Below are 22331 nucleotides of genomic sequence, written 5' to 3'. Positions count from 1 at the left end.
GTCTGCCAAAGCACTTAACTGATTTAAATACTTGCCTCACATTGACATTCAAGTCCCTTCCCTGTAAGGCGCACAGGTGTTTGCAAAGCCCTTCCCACGTGAGGTTCTATGATCTCGGCTGTGCCGGGGAGCCAGGATCATCAGAACCAGCCTGCTGGCCTTCAAACAACCTTTCACATTTTTTTTTAAGCACAAGCTTGTTGGGTTTTATTTAAAAAAAAAAAAAAACCCCAAACAGCAGCAGTAACGGTTGAGCAGGAATTTCAGTTGCTGCAATCATTAAGTCCAGATGCCAATTTGTCAGGGTTACTACAGCCACTTCCTCGCCTTTCCTCAGGACCGCTCTTTCATGAAGCGACGAAAAATTGGTGGAGAAGTCAGAGAGCAGCAGCAGTGAGGAAGAGTAAGGAAAGAGCAAAGAGCATGCTGAGGGCTTTCAAAGGCACGGGCTTAGTATCTGGAGCAAAGCATTTCCCTGCCATTTGCAATAATCCCGGGCAAGTCTTGCACAAGGTGCAGAGATTTTTAATCCAGGGGACACGGGGTGTCACTGGGACACGGGATGATGAAAGGGGACACAGACCTTTTCCTTATGTGTTTCCTCACCTGGAACAAGCTGCATAACCCTGTTACTGCACTAAAGCAATTCCCTGCAGTTAATAGAGGCAAGCACCACGCTGACAGTGCTCATCCCTCTGGAGCATGGAGCAAGCGAGACAGACGATACGGAGGAAGCACAGAACAAGTCATGTCACGAGGCTTCCCCCGCAGGGAGAGCTCCTCCTGTTGCTGCCACTGCCTTTACTTGGCTGCTCAAGAATTTGGGCAAGCCCAAGACAGCCGCTTACTACTTCCAGAGGATCAGAGAAGAGAGGACTGCCTTTAGTCCTGCCATGAGTGGTACCTGAAGGGCAATGAAGGAGGCAAAGAGCCATTGCCACGTCAGTAAAGAATGAATTGTTCTCCCAGCCCTGACGGCCTGAGACTCGGATTCACGTCGTCGTCTTTCTCATGCATCACCTACCAGTCCCATCACAAAAGCAGCTTGGGCTTCAAGGACTAAAAAGACACCAAAACAAGCTTTAAAGAACCAGGATGGGAGACTGAAAAGTTACGAGAGAAAAAAATAACTGTTTCTTGCCTTTTCTGCAACACATCCATCCACTCCCCCTTTCCTCTCCTGCTTTTGTTCCCCCAGAGGGAAGTCCTGTCTAGTTCTCGGTGCCAGGGGACGACACAGCACAAGTACGGAGACCACAGAAAAGAACAAGCTCAGCGTTACACCCTCATTAAGGAAGAGAGGAGCTGGAATCCTGCACCATTTGGCAGAGCTGCCATTCACCTGAGGGACACGAGCCTCCCAACAGCAGCTTTCAAAACCACTTCATCCCTCCGGCCACCCGGGGCTCATTCCCTCCCTCGGGCTGCGCTTGCCTGCCGGGTGCCTCTGCGCGCTGGCAGGGCAGGCAGGCTCGCCCAAATCCAGCTCTTCGAAGCGGTGCGCGCAGGAACAGGATCCCGGCACACCTCACTTTGTCTGCCCCAAACACGCACGCAGCAGAGCGATGAGAGAGGCCACAGGGGAAGGGAGGAGCGAGACGGGCGTAACAGGGGATGGAAGGGCCAGCAAGGTGTTGTCACCTGGATATGGGCACAACGGTCACGCTTGCATCCTCCTGACCTTGGAAAACAACAGCCGTCGAGTCTGTGAGACACGGCGCTCCTCCCAGGGCTACCAGAGGGGCAGGAGGAGCGGCAGCTGCACGAGGGGACCCTGCCACCTAACTGGGGAGGAAAAAAACATGTCCCCTTCTCCCCTGGCACCGGCAGCCGTGTCAGGAAGGCCACGGCTCTTTAGGGAAGGGAGAGGACGCAGTGCCGTGTGTCTGGACAAGGCAGGTCTACGTGGATTGCCTCCAGGCAGATGCAGCTGGAGGGGTGGAGCTGAGCTCCATGCAGTTCTGCAGCATTCCCGCTAATGAGGCTTTAACTCCGCAGGCAGGAACACAGCCACGCCGCTGCCCGCCAGCACAGGCACGGGGATTTACGCAGAAGGGCTGGCTAGCTGTGGTTCTGCTGGTTTGACTGAGGATGGACACAGCAACGCGAGGGAGCATGGACGTGCAAGAGCTGCCCAAACATCAACACTGATGGAGCCACGCAGGAGAGTTTCAGTGAGGACACTCCACCCTGTGCACAAGTTAAACCCAGAATTAAAGAACTGGTGGATCCCAGAAACCTAGAGACTTGTGAAATAAGGAGCGCTCCAAAGCTAAGCTTTATAAAGCACCGAGGTAGCCAGCACCTGAGTGAGTGTCCCATGGCTAAGAGCACCTGGCTATTTTCCATCACTGCCGTTTTTAAAAGCTTCTGAACATTTTTGCAGGGGATTTCAGAGAATCCGGATGAAAAGCTACTTCATCTCAAGCCCTCTTCAATCTGCTCCTCGAAAGTTTCCAGAGGAGGGGGGAAGGAGCCTGCAGGTACAAATTAAAACTTCAGTACTAGACGGGTCCATAACTCCCACGTACATCTGTTGAGTCTATTCCTGAAGCTGTCGAGCTCTTCCCCCTTCACCCCTCAGGACAGCGAGGCAGCCGAACCAGCAGCCGTGGCAGGTGTGAGCTGCGGGGAGGGGAGCACTTGATGGGTTTTGCAGGCCCTGCAGCACAATTAGAGAAGTTGAGGAAAGGAACCGCCAGACAGATCAGAGCGATGGTCATTTAGTCTGGCGTTTCAGTCCCCGGCAGCAACCGGTACCAGATGCTTCAGAGGAAGGTGTGAAATCCTCTTAATGGGCAATTATGGAATAATCTCCCCTTCAAGGAAGTTTTTTTCCAGCACACAGAGGCACAGTGTCCAGTTTGTGCCCAAAGAATGAATTTACACGTTCCGAACAGTGTTTATCCCACCTAACAAGAATAAGGACATCCTCCGTTTCGTAAGTATTTAACCCTATTTTAAAGGCTATTGCCGAGCTGGTACACTCCACACGTGCCAGCAAAGCATGGCTCTGACATGGCTGTTAAATTGGTTTAAAGTGTGCTGCCTTTAATTTCACCAGCAGCTCCCTTGCTCTTGTAGCATGAGAATCATAGAATCATGAAGGTTGGAAAAGACCTCTAAGATCATCGAGTCCAACCATCGACCCAACACCACCATGCCCACTAAACCATGTCCCTAAGCGCCTCATCTACACGTCTTTTAAATACCTCCAGGGATGGGGACTCAACCACTTCCCTGGGCAGCCTCTTCCAATGTTTAACCACTCCTTCAGTAAAGAAATTTTTCCTCACGTCCAATCTAAACCTCCCCTGGCACAACTTGAGGCCGTTTCCCCTCGTCCTAAAAAAAAAAAGAGCAAAGCGATCTCCTGCTGGGTGGGGTGCCTGGATGAAAAGGGCAAGCACTGCTAAGGGTTTCCGAGCAGCTGCTAAGCAATGCAATGAGACAGCTGATACTCCTCCACCGACGGGATGGAGATACAAGACTCCTCCAGGCTACAGAGGAGGGCACGTTCACTGGCTGGGAACTGGGGATTACAATACAGAACGCTCTTACCGTGTAGGACGACTTGCTGGTGATCTCCAAAAGCTTCTGCTTTGCTCTCCGCTCAGACTCGCGAGCCTCCTGAAGGTCTTGCTTTAGCTGATCAGCCTCCTTCGCCCTACAAAGAAAAATAGCAAATGGCAAATATCAGATTGAAGTTGAGAGGAATGATTAGATGGAGAAGCAGGATTACAGTGTAGGTGCAGAATGGGTTGATATTTGTCCCGCCACAAGACCTAAACTAAGACATCATTTGAGCAAGGGAAACGCCAGAACCTCTGACACGTGGGATGTTTTAATTAGCACAAAAATCCAAGCCATAGAAGGGCGGCTCTGACACGGGCTCTGTGTGATCATCAGTGAGCAAGGCTAAGGGCTGGAGAAGCGTACCGAGATGCCAGAATGGGGAGAACAACTTCAGAAGTTAAGCTCAGACTTACAGCAGGAGAGGCAGTTTTCTGACAAGAAAGCCTCTACTAACGATTATTTACTACATTCAAAAAGGAAAAAAAGCACCCAAGGTCACACAGCTTTGCCTACTTGCAGGGCCCAGCAATTCTAAAACTAGTATTTACCCTTGAGCCTCAAGGACCACCCCCACCCCACCCCACCCCCCCAAGGAGAAAGCCAAAGGAGGGAAGGAAGCTTTCTCTGCCGGACTGAAATTTGAGTGGAGACCAAGGCAAGAAGAGATGGACAAGGGCAGCGTTCGTCCAAGCAGAAGGGCTGACACCAAGCAAGCTCTCACATGGAAAGAAGTAATCAATTGGAAGGAAACAAGAATGATCTTTTACTTGCTCGCTACCAAACGCACCACGGGACCGGGGCTCTGGTATCAAGAGGATGGAAACACCAGTTTTAACAAGAAGCAAGGACTCCAGGAGCTAGGGAGACCTCAAGGCTAACCTGAAACAGAGACCTCACGACTGGTAAGGAGAACTAAACAACTGAGAGGTAAATAGAGGAATACAAGGAAAATAGGGAATGTAGATCTACCATCCAGAAGAAAAAAACAACCCAAGCATTATTAACGTTGTCAAATACTTCGGGGAACGCAGCGGGTGTTTGCAGAAATCACCCAAAAGTAGAGCTGGCTTCCGCTGCTGCTAGCACTCTGCCTTCCGCGCCCTGACAAGGACCGCAGTGCCTTCTCCCCCGCTAGCTGACAGCCCCTTTCCCTGCTGCTCTCACCACAGTATCTCTCCCAAAGAAGGCTTCAGAGAAGGGTCTCCAGCTCCAATCCAGGGAAAGATCAGGGCCACCACTGCTCTACCGGCACCGTTTCCCACTCGGGGACAGCCCAGCTGTAGCAAACAGCGAGATGGAGAGAGAAACCAGCTGAGCCTCGGGGCCATTTGCTGTTGTACGTGCACGGGAGGCCAAGGGCTCGCTGCAAACCGTTGGATGGACTAACTCAAGGCATGAGCCACTCTTTCAGCTAAGTCAGAAGGGGGTTGGAAAGCAAAGCAGAGGCAGCTGCAAGGTTGTACCCTCTGACCTCCTCTCCGACTCCTCCGCCATTTTCAGTGCCAACATCTCTGCCTCTAGCACCTTCTGTTCCATCAGTCGCTTCTCCTCCTCCGTCCGGATGGCCGTGGCTTTGATTCGCTGCATCTCCTGTTCAGCCTCAGCTGCTTTCTGAGCCAGGAGCTTGGCCTCCTCCTCCGTGATCTGAGCCTTCTCAGCCAGCAAGTCTGCTGTCTCTTCAGACCTCATCTGAGAATTAAGGCACATTAAGTCATCAAGCGCACTGAATGTCTCCGCGAATGTGCTCACAAACCCCGCAGCAGGGCCCTGGGCTGCTCACTCCACACGGCCCATAAAGTCCCTCCCTTCCATGACAGCCTGCAGCCTTCTGCAGCCAAGACCTGGATGTGCCCAGGCTCTGTCCCAAATCATCCTCCTTTGTGCTCCTGCCACAGCAGGCTAGCAGGATGAAATCAACTCCATCCAGCCTTCTGATCATCGTCCACCAGCAGCAGTTTGAGAATAGCCGTAGGACAGTCACAGTGTGCTTCCTAAAATGCTTCAGCAGTGGAAAGAGTGAGGAACAGCTGCAGTGCCTCGGGAAACAACCTCCCAGAGACTCACCAGAGCCTCGTTGGCCATCGTTGCCTCTTCCTTTAACTGCATCAGTCTTCTCTCCAGCTCATCCCTTGTCCTCTCAGCCTCTTCTCTCATTTGCTTCTCTCGGGCCAGGCGCTGCCGTTCCATCTAGGAAAAAGGTATTGGGGAAAGCGAGGAGAAATAACACACATTAGAAAGGCTTTCCGTAGTATGAGAAAGGGCCACTACGTGGGGGCTAGAGCACAGGACTGCACTGCTGCCCCCTCTCTGCTTATCAACATGGGGAACTTCACTAAATGGGGGTGATCTGATGCACCCTGCTCCCTTGAAGAGTGCCATTCCCAAGACAATCCCCTATCCTCTGATCAGGCGGCTACCCACAGCGCTGCCCCACAGGCTGCCTGCAGGCGATTACGTCCCCAGACAGTACCCTCCTACGCCGACTCACAGGGCGGACTCAGACAGGTAGGGTCCCAAGAGCTCCAGCTATACCTAGAGTTTCTTAAACTGACTGCAAGACTGGGCTTAAGGGCAGTCTGAGGACATCTTCAAAATATCAGAGACACACCGCAAGGCAGGAGTTTGAAGGACATGGATAGCTGCTACTTTTGATCAGACATCTAACCCAGCATGCTGGAAACTTCACTTCCACTCGTTTATAGGGCAGGTCACAAAGAGCGCGACCACCCCTATCAATTCCTAGGTACGACGAACTCTCTCCCTCCAGCTCCGTCTGCAGGAAATAGCAATGCTTCTCCGGGAGGGGAAGATCCAAGCTACGCTGAGACAGCCCACCAGAATCCTGCCACCTCTTCCCAGAAGATGCCGAGAGCGCTGTGCAGACAGAGCGTGCCCAACAACTGCCTCTCCGCTAGCCAAGCGCCCAAAGGGAGCCATCGGGCTAATTAACACACCAAGTTTAAGCACTCCAGTACGACAGAGATGGATGCATTATAAATATCCACGCTACAGCAAGGACTTACAGCACTGCACAGGCCACCTGCTGGGTTTAATAAGGGAAATAAGTGTGACGACACATTTCTCCACTCCTTGGACACCAACTGTGTTCTGAAAGCGGGACGCCCACTGCTCTAGCAGCTCTGCTTCCTTCTATTAAAGGTTCCCCCCATTAATTATCATTACGATCTGTATCCCGCTCAGGACTTCCATTAACAAGAATTCCCGATATAAAAGGACTATCTGGAACCAGTTAACAATGGTGCATCCTATGGAGGGAGGAGGGAGCAGGCGAGACAGCACGGTGGCTAGCTCAGGAGAGGGCAGCCAACCCGAGCAGAAGCCTGACCTTTCCCATAGAGCACACGTGCTCCGGATTTGAGAGCTCATGCGAAGCGATAGGCTTCCGCCCACTCTCAGTGCCCGTGGGCCACCTCCCTCACCTCTCCCAGCAGCCCGCCTAAGCACGAGATCTCAGCTCTTGCTGGTGTTCTTCAAATGCACCAAAACCTCACAAGATGGCGAAACCTGTCCCTGAAGCCACCAGCGCTTGGACACCACGCTGCTCCTTCCAAGTAGGACCTTTTGCTCCACTAATGCCAACTCCTCACTGACCAGAGGAATCCCCGCGGGAAGCAAAAAGCCCCTCTTCCCCAGAGGAGCTGGCCTGGTTACCCTCGTAGCGACTCACGTCCTGTCCTCTCCTGCCACCCCGCAAGCTACGGGAAGGAGAACTGCTTCAGGAGGTGCCTGCAAGACAAGCCACATCACATCTGCAGGCCAGCTGAGCACCTCAACCCCAACTTCAGCACCATGCAGGAACCTCTGTGGACACGCTCGAATCCATTAACTTAGCAGTCCCTCGAGCATAAGGCTCTCCTGGGTGCAAGTGACTGCTTTGGTTTCTTCTGCTGCTATCTAGCGGTTTTATTGCGAAAGGGACATTTATATTCTAAGCACCAGTGCTCAGATTAGCTGTGCAAGTTTCAGCGAGTAGAAAAGGTCTACGAGCAGAAAACAATGATTCATACAATCCAATATGCTGATATATGCTCATCGGCTACACGCTGCTGCCTCCAAAGAGCCATTTTTGCCGCCCGGGCTGGCCTGCGGCAGATAAAGGAGGCCAGCACCGAATTAGCATGCAGGCTGCACGCCCCGAAATGTCGGTGTGCATTCCATCACCATGTAATTAGAAAATGAGGCGAAGAACTACGGCAAAGCACAGCTCCCCCTCACAGCCCCTGCTTTAATTACAAGCAACTACCCCAACACACTACATCTTTCCAGCTACGGCACCCAGGCATGAACCGAGGCAGGGAAGACGCACACGCACTTGTAGGACGCCCAGATTAGCTCTTCCCTCCCGTCCTCCCAGTTTTGCTCCCGAGTGTGGGGGCTGGACTCGGGCTGCCAGGCTGCCGTCAACCTGCAGAGCCAAGTTGAGAATGACTGGTGAGGTGGGAGCAGGCTACTAAAAAAGAGACGTTCAGCTGGACCGTCCCTCAAAGCTGCTCCATGTGCTTGATGTCATCCTGGAGACTGTTCCTTCCCAAGTTCATTTGCATTTCTGATTTTGGCTCACGGTCTAGTTATACGAGACGTCTCTCACCTGCTTCCTGGCCTTCTCCTCCCTGGCCTGCGCTTTCATCTGCTGGACCTCCAACGAGTCTGCCTTTCTCCTCCTCATGAAGAGGTCGTGGTTTCCGATACACAGCTGAAGAATCTATTCCAGCCAAGGGTGAAGAGCGGAGAGAAACAGCTGTACGCATGATGACGATGAGGTGGTTTGTATTCTTGACACACAAAAACACCAGAACTGCTTTGGTGCTTGCAAGCACTTCCTCCCACTGATCTCAAACCCCCTCGTACCCCTGAGGGGCAGGGAGCCAAGGCACAGCCAAGTCCCCTCCCAAACGCCGGCTCCTGGGCTACCAGCTCTGCAGACACCAATTTTCTGTGCATCCAGCACAGCACGGTTCTGGCAAGTTTTATACCAGCTCTAAAAAGGCATTAGGCTAAATAATGAAACAAAGACTTCTACAGCTCTGACTGGTTCCCTGGTTCTCCCTGCCCCCTTTCTTTAGGTTCAAGATGAACTTGCACCTTCTCCCAACTGCATGTTTAAAGCACTGAGATGGAGAAAAAAAAAAAAAGAAAAAAAAGGAAACCCACTTTCCATCTCGGACAAACAGGAAGGCTTATCAAAAACTTCCTTGGACATCTTCAGACACCTTTGCTGAAGGGTTTTTGAGCACCGATTTGGTTTCCTCTGGTACTCAAGGAAGACAAGGAAGGCGGCAATACTAGAGGAGGGTTAGCAAAGGGGTGGGTACACAGAAGAGTGAAAGCTCTTTTCAGCAATAAAGCAGGTTTCTAAACTCGGTTTCTTTTCTAAAGGACTGATCCACATGCCCATCTTCCATTTCACAAGTCACAAATGACTTCTCTGGAGTCAGAGGAGCTTCAGCACTATGAACCCGATGAGTGCAGTGAATGAGGTCTTTGTCAGGAGGCCCCACTTCCCTACGGCACGTGAAGTACAGGACAGCCTATAACCAGGACCGCAAAGGTCCCTCGTGCGCCTTAACAACGGTGCACAGCTACTACAGAATCTGGATCAAAGCTCCTCCAGATACCAAATCCAGAACACTAGCTAAAGCTGGTCTCTAACACGGATGCTGAACAGGACAGCTCAACGTAGCCCGCTCCATCCTCGTACGAGGAGAGCGTCCTCAGAGGGGACCAGCCTAGGAAAAGCCGGGACTGAGACTCCGATAACGGTGCATCCCAAAACAGGGAGTTCTACATCGCAGGACAGAACGGAAAAGATCCGCAGGAGAAGAAAGGGGTTCTGGAGAAAAGATGGGGTGACGAGAAAGTTTTACTTACTAAGTGCTTCTGCCATGCAGGTCAGCTGTAACCCAAGAGCTCAGAAAGGGAGCACAAAAACAGGAGAGGGGGGAGAAGTTCTGTGAAGGAGCTTGACTTGAGCTTCCCCCTTCTCTTCTAGAGGCTACGACCGAGTAGTAACTGCTCTACAAAATCACATCTACAGTCCAGCCAGGCCAGCACGCTCCCTCCGACTGCTCGAAGGAAAAGAACATTGTCTCGTACTGCCTGCAGAAACAACTGCTGCAGGCAATAAAAATTACTCTGTAGACTTACCAGCTTATTCACACGCAGCTTTGATGAATTGAATTTAAAAACATCAATCTTTTTGTCCAATGGCTTAATCGTAAACTGCAAAGGAAAAAATAGAGGCAGAGAGTTATCAGAGAGCGATGCATTTAATAAAACCACAGCTATAAAAGTCTTACTGAAAGCTTTGGCTCAGAGGAGGTCAGCAGTGTCAGACAAACAAGGCTGAGAGCTGTCCCCATGGCTTTTAGCCAAGCAAGAGAACTAGTATCAAAAGCAACCAAGGAGACAACTGTTCCTCCAGTCAGAAAAACGCGAGTGCCACAGAAGCAATGAGAGTGCTGTCCACCTGCAGACTGCAATGCCCGACAGCCGGTGTCCTCTGCAGAGCACCTTGCGGAGGGCAGAGACAACTCAGCACCTCCTGAGGCAAGACGCTGCTCTCCTGGCAGCTGCAGAGAACTGAGAACCGACAGCAGAAACTCGTGACACTTCTGAAGGGAGGAAGAACCAGCTCGGCCGCCCGATGGATGGGCAGGAGGGTTGCATTAGGAACACAGCAACAGGAGCTGCCGCCCTTCCCGTTGCCACCTCCACTCGCAAGGGTTCCCCAAAAGGATTCTCCATGCATTTTGCTCTCCAGAAGTCAGCCGTGTCACAAGACTGCTCCCGCAATTCAAAATACTATTCCCTTGCTCTAACTTGTATTTACGCTCCATGTACCAACCGAACAGCTCTAACCACGGCCTCTCCAAAGAGCTTTCCCACAGCGGGTCTCTCAAGAGGATATAGGTGGCATCGCCAGACTCGAGGGTTTCGGTAATACAGCCCCTGGACGGACAGAAGACTCTGAACTAACAAAAGGATACTTGAAGAGATGGAGTGCTCTGCCACACCACGCTTTTTAGAAGGCATGCATATATTCCATCACTCCCCCACACGCTACAAAAATAACCAGCTGAAGAGACAGCGCTCGAGCAGGCAGCCTGTGTCCATTAAAGTAGGTCTATTTGTCAATACATTGTACTGCCTGAAAAGGGCTCAGCAGAACTCGCCCTGGCAGTGTTTTGTTTTGTCAGTTTAAGAGCCAATCTTTTAAGACTTTCACACAGGCAGACGTGCGTGAATGTCCCTGGACTCGGGCTCTGGCAGAACCCTCACCAGTCATTGAAAGCAACAGCAGAAATATGCCAGGAGAGGAATTTCAGTTCCACGTAAACAGTCAATCTTTGTTACGACGGATTAAACCCCTCTGTTGCGTCGACGTAGCTGTCATACCCAGCTATTAAGACTGTTTACTATCACGTCAGGTCTACTTGTGGTCATCTTATTACACAGATGATTGACCTGATGGAAGGCGGCAGTCCTTTCCCCCAAGAGAAGGCTCTATTACAGTCTCGCGTCAAGGCCTGGTTGCGGAGGCTTCGGTCCCCGGATTTCTGAGGCAAGGCCTGATCGGACAGCTTCCACTGCACTCATCTGTCGCAGGCAGGAAAGCCTTCGAAAGCCTCTGAGCGCTGGGCTGTTTTGCAGAGTTGTGAAGCTCTTTATTTTTAAGGGGTAAAACAAGTGAAGAGACTTCCAGCACGGCCTTACTGCTTATAAAACTTCACGAGACGTGCGATAAATGCAGCTGATGAGAAACCTTAAGCTTTTACCCTGATGTTTAGATTGGAAAACAATTTTTAATTAAGAAGTTAATTTTCTTCTTTACCATAAAGGCAGCTGGTTTTCTTTGAGCAGCTCTCTCAGACTGAAAATTGAGCAGATCAGTTTCCCCTCCGCAGCCAATTTCACTGCTACTCTCAACGAGGTTTGGTGGCCAATGATTCAGAAGATTCATATTTATGCTCTGGATTTAATAAATATCTATCCAATAGCAGGCTTAAATTACTCAACTTCCTAAAAAGATTCCAGCTGTTACGCTAAGCCAGGCAGCCTGAAAACTCAAGATGATCTAATGATATGGCAAGAGCTCTTCTCGCCAGGCGTACATCTCGCTATATTTCATAATACAGTATATACACACACAGTAATATATACTGTAATACATACAGTAAAGCAGAGCTCTCAACTTCTGAACTTTGATATTTGGGCTAAGCACATCAACAGCGATTTTGGTTTTTGAAAAAAATCACATGGTGGGTTTGAACGTACTCTAAAACCAAACAGGAGAACAGATCCCAGCTGACCTCTTGCATGCCCACTCCTGGAAGGTTTCAGAAAGGCTTGGAATTAAGGTTTCAGTTGGAGAAGCTGAGCTGCCCTTAGCTAAGCTGGTGATAGCAAGCACAGCAGACAGAGAAGCGAAGAGAAATCATTTTAAATCGCAATTGTGTTCTTACTGCTCTCAGGGAAGAGGGGAGATGCATCCATACCTCTTTATCGCTGTATGAGATATTCCGGATCTCGTTCCACGGAAAGGAGATTTTAGGGGTCAACCTGTTGTCTGGGTCGTAAATGTGAAGACCCAAGGCGTCAACTCCAAGAAGCAGTTCGGTGCCCTTTTTATTCTACAGGAGGAAAGAAAAGAGCAGAAAACCCTTTTATTCCACTCGGAGGGTCTGACATGAGCCACTGTTAGCTTCATCAACCAGCCCTGAGCAGTGACCCACCAGCACTGCATATTAAAAGAGCTTCTGCCTCCCCGGCAGCTATCAGCGCAGCACGCTGCAGCAGGGACTCTCACCAACGCGCCGCAGCCGTCTCCCAGGTCTGCTGGCTCTCCAGGGCTCCACTCGTTCAATCTCACAGCAACACAAAAGATGAAGACTGACACAAGAGCTACGCCAGCAAGAAAACATGACCCGCAACCTGCACTCACCCGAATCGCAAAATAGTTCACTCCGTACATCTCCAAGTCCTGAGCTATCTTCAAATACTCCATCTCAGCTTCATCTCTGTCAGACAAAAAAAGGCCAGCGTTACGACGTTTGGTAGGATCAGACAGAGGGGGATGGTGGCTTTTTCTGATCCTAAGCACTCACAAGGCTTTAAAGCCTGGACCGTCTCTATCGCACAGGTCAAGCCTGTCTTTGCTGGCAGGATCAATGAAGTCCAACAGCAAATCCCACTCTGCAGCTTGTCGGCATCTTAATGGCTGCTGACGCCTGCCTAGCCAGATGCAGCACTTCAAGCCTTGCTTTGTCCCTCTCCCAATCCCTTAAGCATAAATAGGAAATCCCTGGCTGGGAGGCCCCTGTTTCAGATCCATCTGACTTTAGGCTTATCCCCCACAAGGAGCATTTTACCACCTGAGGCAGCAATACACCTCATCAGTCTGAATCCCCATTTCTTTTCCTGGCCCAAAAAGCCCCCTGACCCCCTAGGCAGGGCTGCCCGCCTCCCTGCCGCTCCGCAGGTGGTCCCTTACTGAGCATCAGTCCTAGATTCTCTCGAGGACCCCATCAGCGACCAGGGGACAGCAGGGCACACGCAGAGCAATCAGAGAAAGCCCTTTGCCCTTCGTGAGTCTGCTCCAGAGCTGTGCCGGGATTAGCCCTGCTGCCAGCAGAGCTCATCCATCACCTGCCCAAGCTCCCCAAACCCTGGTGACTCTTCAGACGAGGGGACTGACCCTGACCCACCACTGCAGCAGACGCTCACCTTGCTCTGCCTCGGTGCTCTGCATACCAGGCCGTTATCCTTTCCTCCCACATCTCTGGAGTCATCTGGTACAGGTTTATTACCTGAGATACATGGGGAGACAGAGACCAGGTCACACCGCCGCTCTTGTCGCAGTCTCCTTAGCCAGCAAGCAAGCCAGAAACAAACCCGAGCCCCAAGCAACCCCTCCCCAGCACCACGTCCGACCTCAAGACAGGCGACTCTCAGCAGGGCACGCTCAGCCCCGCAGCCTGCGATCGCCCGGCGCTCGCTCAACCCTCCCAAGCACACAGCACAGGCAAACTGTCCCCAGGCCGTTGCGGGGAGATGCAGGCAGGATGAAACCGTGAAAAGAAGGGAAACATTTGCTTCGGTTTTTAGTAAAATATGTCAGAAAGAGATTGAATTCTCCTCCCTCAATACATCTTTCTAGATTGTTTGCCTTGGTAAGGAAGCCCAGGGAAAGTGAAGCAGGGGGCACCCCCCAGGTGGTCCCACAGAGACCTCTGCAAGGGGCTCTGTTACACAAAACACCACCAGGCCTGGAAACCTACTCCTCCGCTCGGCCGAGCTCCTTACCCGCTTTGGAAGCAACTCCTCTTGCGCCAAGAAGCCTCGCTTGTGGACGTTGGGATCGTAATCACCATACTGGAAAGAAGCACAGACATCGTGCCCACCCCACATTAACAACACGGGCAAGTAAACTCCTCACCCTCACACATCCACCCCCTGGGGGAGAGAGCAAACGCAGACTGCGTACACCCTTCACGTCACAACCTGTTAGAGCAGAGAACATATGCCGCGCGGCAAATTTAATAACCGTATTTTCTTTGTCATTTGATTGCTAACAGAAACTAACGTCGTCCTCCTCCTACTCACGCAGCAGAGGTGGAAGCAGAACAAAACTTCCCACCATCAGCTGAGGTCCACCATCAGTCCACCGGTCGGGCTAGCTGATCATTGCAGGTCCCTTCCAACGGAACTATTCCGTTCCACTCTAATTACCACGCCCAGAAAACACTGCCTCCAATGCAAGGAAAGACTCGCTCTATAGCTGAGAGGTCATTACCCTCCCAACGATAGCGGGACAGGGAGTCAAGATATGGACAAAGACCTGTCCCCAAAGACCGATCGATACCAGTAATTCCGGTGAGGCGGATGGCGGTTTCTCTGTTGCTGCCCACCACCCTAACGAACAAATATAAACCAAAAAAAATTACAGGAGTTTGACAGACTCCTTTCGGGCAGGTGTCAGCTTTTCTGCCGGAGGGTCTGTTGCTCAACTGGGTCATGGAATCCAATTCAGATTTGTTAAGTACATCCAGTAATGACTAGTATTTGTTTAGATTTACATCACTTTGAGCAGCATATAAAGTGACCGAGAAATAAAACTGCTTATTAACAGATTGAAAAGCCGAGTGTCCCTGCAGTGCATGTGAAAATGAATTTACCTCCTGTACAGCTTAAGAGGGCAGGAAGCCACCAGAAAACGGCACCTCAAATAACCTAGCAAGTTCAAGAGAAGAGGACGATGGTTGTGAGGCACGTACACGAAATGCTGCGATTTTCATTCACCTGGCAAACAGGACTTCTGCAGTGACATTACCCCATCACACGAGACACGGCAACGTTTGCTCAAGTCACTCGTTTCGCAAGGGAGACAGCCCTTCCCTCCCCGCTTTTCTGAAGGACCTCAGCTCAGAAAGTGCAAAAACGGTGACAATTTTTAAAGCCAGACCAAGACACACATGGTGGTCACATAATAAGTCAGGGAGCTTTCCGTATCAGCCTCCTTTTAATGACAGAGCCATCACGTTGTACGCTAAAACCAGAGCTCAGCATCAAAAGTCTACACATACATCCTCTCCGCAGCCCGGCGAGCAACGTTTCACAGATGACAAGCAGGGATTAAAGACGCAAATATTGATTTGGGGCCCATGCAGATGCGAAGGAAGCATGCACCAAACTACACTGACTCAGACTTCAATTAATATAACAAAACCGCCGCTGATCTCATTCAGCAGGGTGCTGAGCAGCGGCAACTGTCTGTCTTCCAAGGTCTACAGATGCTCGGAGCTCCTCAGAAAGCAGCGCATTGCGGGTACGCATCCCTCAAACCCACATCAAAAGGGAACAGCAATAAAAACGTGGCACTGGCAAAGGAAACAACTCCAATAACCTTGGAGAGGCAGAAAATAAATCATTTTTAGGTGATGAAAATAATAGCAAATAGGATTAACGCGATTATTTTTTGTTGTGATCTACCGTGGAGATCCAAGACTAAGTATGGATTATGTGATTTTCATGTGGTGAAAAATATTGTCACGTCCCAAAGGAATATTTGTACCGAGAGGGAGTCTGGATGAGAACATTAATTATTCACAAGTCAAAATCAACAAATGGCTTAAGTATTGCAGTATACGTTGGCTCAAATGATTCGGCAAACATACTTTTAAAGACCTTTTCAATTAAATCATTACTTCAAAACTGTCACGGAATTTCAGCTTCTGTTAATTGAACTATATGATCAATATTCATGGTTACACACGGAAGTTGCCTCTACCTCATTCATATACCTGGCTTACACCGTCCTGGATAAACACAGGCATGTTCAGCTTCAAACTATTAACACCGAGTATTGTTTGTTTGGGGGGACAAAAATCACAAATAAAAGAGCCCTTTGCTCACGCTACAAGATCTGAAGTGCTGAGAGGGCTGCAGCAACGGCAGCGATCTGCATTTAAGGGACAAGAAATGGAAGAACCTCCTGGACGTCACCATTTTCTGCCGGGACGCATCTTTCCGTGGATTCCACGTCTCTCCCGGCTATTTAAAACCTGAACCGCCTCCAACATCTGAAAGCAGTGTGGGTGGTTCGAATGCAGGGCTAGAGGGGAAAACACGTAGTAATTCCCCAAATGAACACAACAATATGGAAATAAATAAGCTTTTATTTTTACGACCCACACGCTTACTTTGTTATTGCAGGTAGGTGTGCAACAACAGCACAAACCAACCTGGCTGTCAATCAAATGGCTGCAAACACACCGCTGTGTCAGGCTATTACGGCCCTAATCATGCAAATCAGCACGTTATTAGTGAAATTACTGTGCTCAGCGGCCGCTTTCTTGTCCAGAAAGAACATCATTATCCTATTTAACTGGAAGGAGATGACCTGCAACATCTTTCTTCCCAGCTCCGTACCGAAGACGTGCTTTCAGCTTTCTCCCTTGCTGAAAAAAAAGCAGAAGGGGAAACCCTGCCTGGAGGGGCAGCGAGGAAAAGCCATGTCTGATGCAGACATGAAAGCACACTAGCAAAGATCAGAAAAGGCATCCCTCTTCCACCTTCTCACAATCTCTGTGCAGAATCAAGACGTGCAAGGTTAGGAGAACTGCTCTGACTCCGGCTGACCTCCAGACGACCGAGCGTCGAGCACGTCGAGCGTGCTACCGAGCGCAAGGTCAGCAGCCGAGCTGCAAGAAGAGAAAGGGGACGGCACAACCGTCCTGTACCAAATTACAGCCTGTTCCTGATCACACGAGCAGAAGCTGTCACGGCCAAGAGTTAACAGCGCTCAATATTTACCCAATGGTTTATTCATTTTGGCAACGGGAAAAGTCATCCCCTATGTATCCTCAGCTCAGCAGGTCAACGGAGAAAAAGCCAAGTAAGTGTTTACTCATGCACTCTAATAAGAGTGATGAATGTTTCACACAATAGAAACATTTCTAAAAGCAACTCGCCTTTCCCTGGCTGATGAGTCTCTCGAACAAAGTACGGTTTCATCAATATTCTGACTATGAGGAGAAAACGTCTTTTTCTAGTAAATTCAAACATTCATCATCAAAGAACGCTGCTGCACGTCAGCCAGGGCTGCGCTCAGACAAACCGGGCACGGACTAAAGGGTTTTGAGGAAGATTATACGGCGATCCGGAAAAAGCCATGGTGAAACACTGAGGACTGGCCCCTGTTTCCAGCCAGCCTGGATCAGGCCCTCTCTTCAGGCAACAGAGCCAAAGCCCCCCTCCTGCACTGTCAGCTAAGGTGGTCTCACAGACCAGAGAGCTACCCTGCTTCTTCCAAAACCGCTCGACAGTCACGCTCCTCAAAGCCAGGCAGATGGGCCAGACCCAGGGCACGGCCACCTGCCTGCGGTCCTGCGAGCCAAAACGCCTCCCTAAATCGCATCCAGAGAGTCAGAACCGACTACGACCACGAGGCTACGGCGACAACAGAGCTGGGCTGCGATCGGACCCCAGTCACTTCTTTTCCAAAGACGTTATCTTTACACGCATAAACTGGAGATGAGCTAGACGACTCGTTAATCGAGCAGCAGTACATGTTGCGCATACACAGGGATAAATTACTTCCTCTCCTGCAAGAACGTCCCCACTTCTGAACCTCGGGCTGCTCCCTCTATCCCAGGAGTCCCTCTGCTGTGGGCTGCTGCAAGCTGTCCAAGGCTGCATGCTCCAGACTGGAAAACAGCGTGCTCTTAAATAAATCCTCAGCAAAACACACTGACTCTGGGTCCAGAGCAGAATTCAGCCGAGGAACGAGGGGAACTTAGTGACCATTGACTTCTTCCTCTGTCTAGTGAGGCCAAACACCCAAGATCAAACCCAAGATAAAGGGAGAAGTCAGGAAGAGCTCTTTAACACTGCAGTAACATTTACGTGGCAAGCTGTAGCACTCAAAATAAAGCAGTTATCACGGTGACAAGTATTCTGGGGAAGCAGCGGAGCTGTGAGTCCCATGGTTGGTTTGCCTCTGGCTACAACGGCAAGAGCAGGGAGGAGATCCAAAAAAGCACGGGCTCGGGGAATTCACCTGCTCCAGTAGTAAGCCACACTTGAGCAGGCGCTGCAGCTCATAAGCCGAGCACTTGCTAAAAAGTCCTGGAAAGAGAAAGCAAAAAATCTGTCCAACGTCTTAAGGTAGCCAGGAACCAGCAGCACCGAGAAGGCAATACTGCTAGTGTAGTCCCCTCACTTCCCAAGTTTTAACAACCCTCCCTGCCTTCCCCTTCCTCGGGAAGCAGGTATATCGCAAAGCACCTCGCTTCCCAAGAGCGACGTGAACCCGCCGCCAGTGTCAGCAGGAGAATCCCCCCGTGCCTACCTTGGCTTGGACGGCGTAAGAGGCCAGCAGGACAGAAGCTTCAGGAGGACAGTAGATCTTCTCATCCAAAATCTGCTTCTTCACCTGCACGTAGCAGTAAAGGACACGCAACACACATTTAGTGGAGTGGTGCAACGCATGACTGTCACAGCAGATGGTTGCAGTTTGTTTTAACTCGAGCTGTCAACCACACAGTTAACAGTTATTTTCCTAACACTAATTACAATTCAGGCCCAGGAAGTCTCTGGTGGCTCGGAAAGGAAGGGCTCAGGCTTTCACAGGCCACCTTTTTTAGACAGGTTTGCGAGAAGAGCTAAATTTATACGTGAAAAATGACAGAACCTATACCCCATGGCTAAAGGAAAGGGGGTGGAAAAAAAGAGTCTCGCGTGTAAACACGGAGATGAAACCTCTTAAGGCATAAGCTATGGATTGATAGGACATCTACACACACCACTAAATTAAAAAAGGAGCTTGCAGCCGAGTCTCTGAGCACACAGAGGTTTTGCTCTGGGATATTCAGGCCTCATTATGAGTCAGTGCTCACCCGCGCTCGAGCCTAATTCCCTCCAATCCCACCGACAGCAAGGAGAGCTGCGGGTCAGCCCCGTGGCAGTGCTTTTCGCAGCAGGCAAAGCCCTGCGCACACTCCCAGGAGAGCCAACGCGCAGTTCCCAAAAGCCACGGCTTTACGTTTCCTGGCTTCTGTGCATTAAAAAATTAAACCTGTCATGTTCGATATTTTTTGACTTTGCACACTTAATTTTCCTGAATAAAGGTAGAAAAAAAACCCATACTATTTCCCGGGAGACTTAAATGGATTGTTTCAGAGACGCAGTAACATCAATTTGAATTTATAACATGCTGAGTCCTCCAAGTTGGTTACAACATAATCACAGAAAATACTCTCCTGCGTTAAGATAAAAACAGGAGAGTTTGCAAGCTTACGTGTGCTCCCATTTCCCATACGCGTTACAGGAGCCCAGGCTCCTCTCGTCATCAGAAATCCTAGTAGAAAAGTCACAGTCTGCATTTATAAATGCAGCTTTAACTGCTTTTCCTCTCCGATTTTGCTTTTCAAAGATGCCAACGGCATTCTTCCTCATCAAGGATAAAGCTCATGGCAAACCGGACATTTAAAAATAGCCCTGCGGAGACACTAGTGCACGAGACAGCCCTTGGAAATTAACAGCAGTCCTTTGCACTTAGAAGTCCTTTAGCTCTGAAGAGCAAAGATGAACTTTGGAAGAGTGAGGAGTACCGGGAAGCTGGTGAGCTCACTTTGGTATCCATTCGAAAGAGCGGGGCACACTGGAGTCTACAGTGGTATTTCCAAGAACATCCAAATCCAGGTTGCCTCTACTTCGGTGTAACAAACAAAGAATGAGTGGGGTTTTTTATGACTTACTTATTTCAGAAACTTCAAATTAACAGCCACAGAGCAGCTGAAACATCCCAATCAGTACCTAGGGGTCTGACTAGGACTACTCCACTCCCTGTAACCGTAGTTGACACAACCCTTTCTAGGACATAGTTTCAGAAAATTGATCCTTGTCTGAAAGAGAGCTCCTGCGACAGAAGCTCTTCGTTACCAGCCACGCAGCACTGCTACAGCAACATCAGCTGAGCCGATTTCTCAGGACACAAAGTTTTGTAGCGTACTTTAAATAAAAAAGAAAAAAGCCTGCAGATGCGTTCACCGCAGCTTCCAAACGCTTAACATAAGGGCACGAGTTACTGGGGCAGGTGGGACGGGTAGGTTTGCCCTTCTCCTCTGCTTTTGCCATCGGTCTCTGACAGAGCTGTGCTTCTGGGATTTTCTTCTGCTCCAGTAACTTGAAGGCTGTTTTGCGAAGAGCTGAACCTTGCTGTACAGCCTGAACACGGAACAGGTCGGCTGCATTCTGTTCTTGACGATGAAATTCCCCTGCTCCACATAACGATGCTATCATGTACAAAGGCAATCGCCATCCCTCAGCACAATGGATATCCACGCCCTGCGGAGAGGTGGACTCCAAGGCTGCGTGTGTCATTCAAGCCCACATCTGACAGATTCATTTCCCCTAGCTACCATACGCTAATATTACAAATCACCTAATCATCCCTGACAGCCAGCTTACGAGGTCTGCAAGTCTGGGCTGTCTGTGACTGCTTCATCCAGACAAACCATCTTTGACCTATTTTAAGAAGTTTTTATTGTTGAAGACAACTCCCTTCGGAGAGGTGTGAACGTAACGATGAGGACCCACACTCTGCTGACCAACTTTCTGACCCTAGAACCTTCCGGCACTTTTGCTCATCCTGGCTCCTTCTCCCTCGGGCTGGAAAGCGGTGTACTGACACGGCTCCTACCTGCAGGAAGAACAGGTGCTGTGTGATTTCCTGGACCAGTTCCTCCTCTGCGTTCTCAGGATAAAATTTGGCCAGGAAGTGAAAGGTGACGGGCTCCTCTGTTGGAACGTCGTGATCCAGAACCTGTAGGATACAAGAGCCGTTCAGCTACTTTTTCCAGCTTCTTCAGCGCTCTGCCTCTCGGAGCCAAGACACAGCTCCCTTCTGTTCAGATCGGCACATCTTTTGCCAAGCACTTTAGACATCTAGAACAGACGAACCAACCTAAGTAGTTCAGAAACCATAGTCAAAAAAAGAAAAACAAACAAACATTTCTGACACTCCTAACGATGCAAGAAAACAAACAAGGCAGAAACAAACAGCATGCAAAATGAGACAGCAAAGGTCGATCCTGATCTGCCGTGCGCACGTTGCCTGCTCCGAACCTCGCGGAGCGATGCTACATCCTGCTACACCACCATCCGACTTTCTCGTCGTTTCCCTGCAACGCCTCCTCTTGTATTTCAGTGTTGTTCCTTGCTACCCTGCTATGGTGCTGGCACTGTCCAGTTCAGGTTCACGTTAGTTTAAAACCTTGGCATGTCGTATGAGACACCCAGACCTCCCTCTCAGTCTCGATTACCATCTGGTTTTAGCGTAACATCCTTTGGATGCAAACAGAACTCTATCTATCGCTTCTCTAACCCACCCCTCAGCAACCTGGAGGCTCACCTATTTGGGAAGCGTTCCCTCCCTTACCTCCATCTCCTTTTCACTCCTCTGGTTTTCCTCCTCCCTAGCTCTTTGTACATCTCAACAACAAAAGAAGCCAAGATGCAACTTCACTTTTCCGCTAAAGGTTTTGTCGCTCAGGGGCACAGAATAGAGACTTTTAGGTTTCATTTACATTACAGTCACCCCGAAGTCCTGCATCCCAGTACGGCTGTCTCCCAAAATGCCTCAAGGGGATGCAGCGTGCACGGTCTGAGGCTTCACAGCTCAGAAGGAGCTGGGGTGGGGTATCTCTGCCAACTCTTCCCGGTTTGACTTACAGATGCCGTGGGTGTGAGATTTAAATGCACTTCACTTCAATACCACACATAACACAGCCTCGGGCATACAAAGAAAGAGGAAAGTGCATCCTCCCTTGTCATCCCAGATGACGTCTCAAGGGAAATTTGGTTCCAACCTTCTTGTCCATTTTGAGCCAAGCCACCGTATCCTTGATGGTGTATTGAAGTCCGAAGAACCAGGTTTCTCGGAGTCCTAGCGTCCTGCATACTAGGTCGAACAGGTCCTTCCCCTTCCACTTCACCTGCAGGAAAGCAAACAGGAAGCAGGGTTATAAAGACGGGTTTCAGAACTTCATCTCCCTTCAACCAAACGCATCCTTTTTTCACCTCACAACGCCTTTGCAAGCGTGGAAAAGGCATCTGGTACGGATAAGGAAACATCCTAACGAAGCATACTTTATATCCTTCCATCTGATGTCATCTGCCGATCACCAACTCCTCCCTCACTAGGAAACTGAGAGGTGATTTTTTTTTTCCACCCC

General features: G+C 50.0%; 1 protein-coding gene across 1 annotated transcript in view; it reads right to left on the bottom strand.

Moving 5' to 3' along the window:
• The window catches only part of NF2 (neurofibromin 2), a 40132-nt gene extending 18041 nt beyond the window's left edge, over positions 1–22091 (bottom strand). The window contains exons 1-12 of the mRNA XM_019471283.1: positions 21966–22091; positions 20798–20920; positions 18446–18529; positions 13900–13968; positions 13321–13403; positions 12539–12614; positions 12093–12227; positions 9742–9816; positions 8186–8299; positions 5641–5763; positions 5048–5265; positions 3562–3667 (exon numbers count right to left, since the gene is read on the bottom strand). Of these exons, the coding sequence (XP_019326828.1) occupies positions 3562–3667; positions 5048–5265; positions 5641–5763; positions 8186–8299; positions 9742–9816; positions 12093–12227; positions 12539–12614; positions 13321–13403; positions 13900–13968; positions 18446–18529; positions 20798–20920; positions 21966–21977 (1218 nt within the window). The 5' untranslated portion in view covers positions 21978–22091. The remainder of the gene's footprint in view (positions 1–3561; positions 3668–5047; positions 5266–5640; positions 5764–8185; positions 8300–9741; positions 9817–12092; positions 12228–12538; positions 12615–13320; positions 13404–13899; positions 13969–18445; positions 18530–20797; positions 20921–21965) is intronic.
• Between the last annotated feature and the right edge of the window lie 240 nt (positions 22092–22331).

This window comes from Aptenodytes forsteri, unplaced genomic scaffold, assembly GCF_000699145.1.
Source record: "Aptenodytes forsteri isolate BGI_AS27 unplaced genomic scaffold, ASM69914v1 Scaffold129, whole genome shotgun sequence".
In the NCBI taxonomy this organism is placed as follows: domain Eukaryota; kingdom Metazoa; phylum Chordata; class Aves; order Sphenisciformes; family Spheniscidae; genus Aptenodytes; species Aptenodytes forsteri.
Note: the sequence above shows the minus strand (reverse complement) of the source record. Positions and strands in the feature narration are given on the sequence as shown.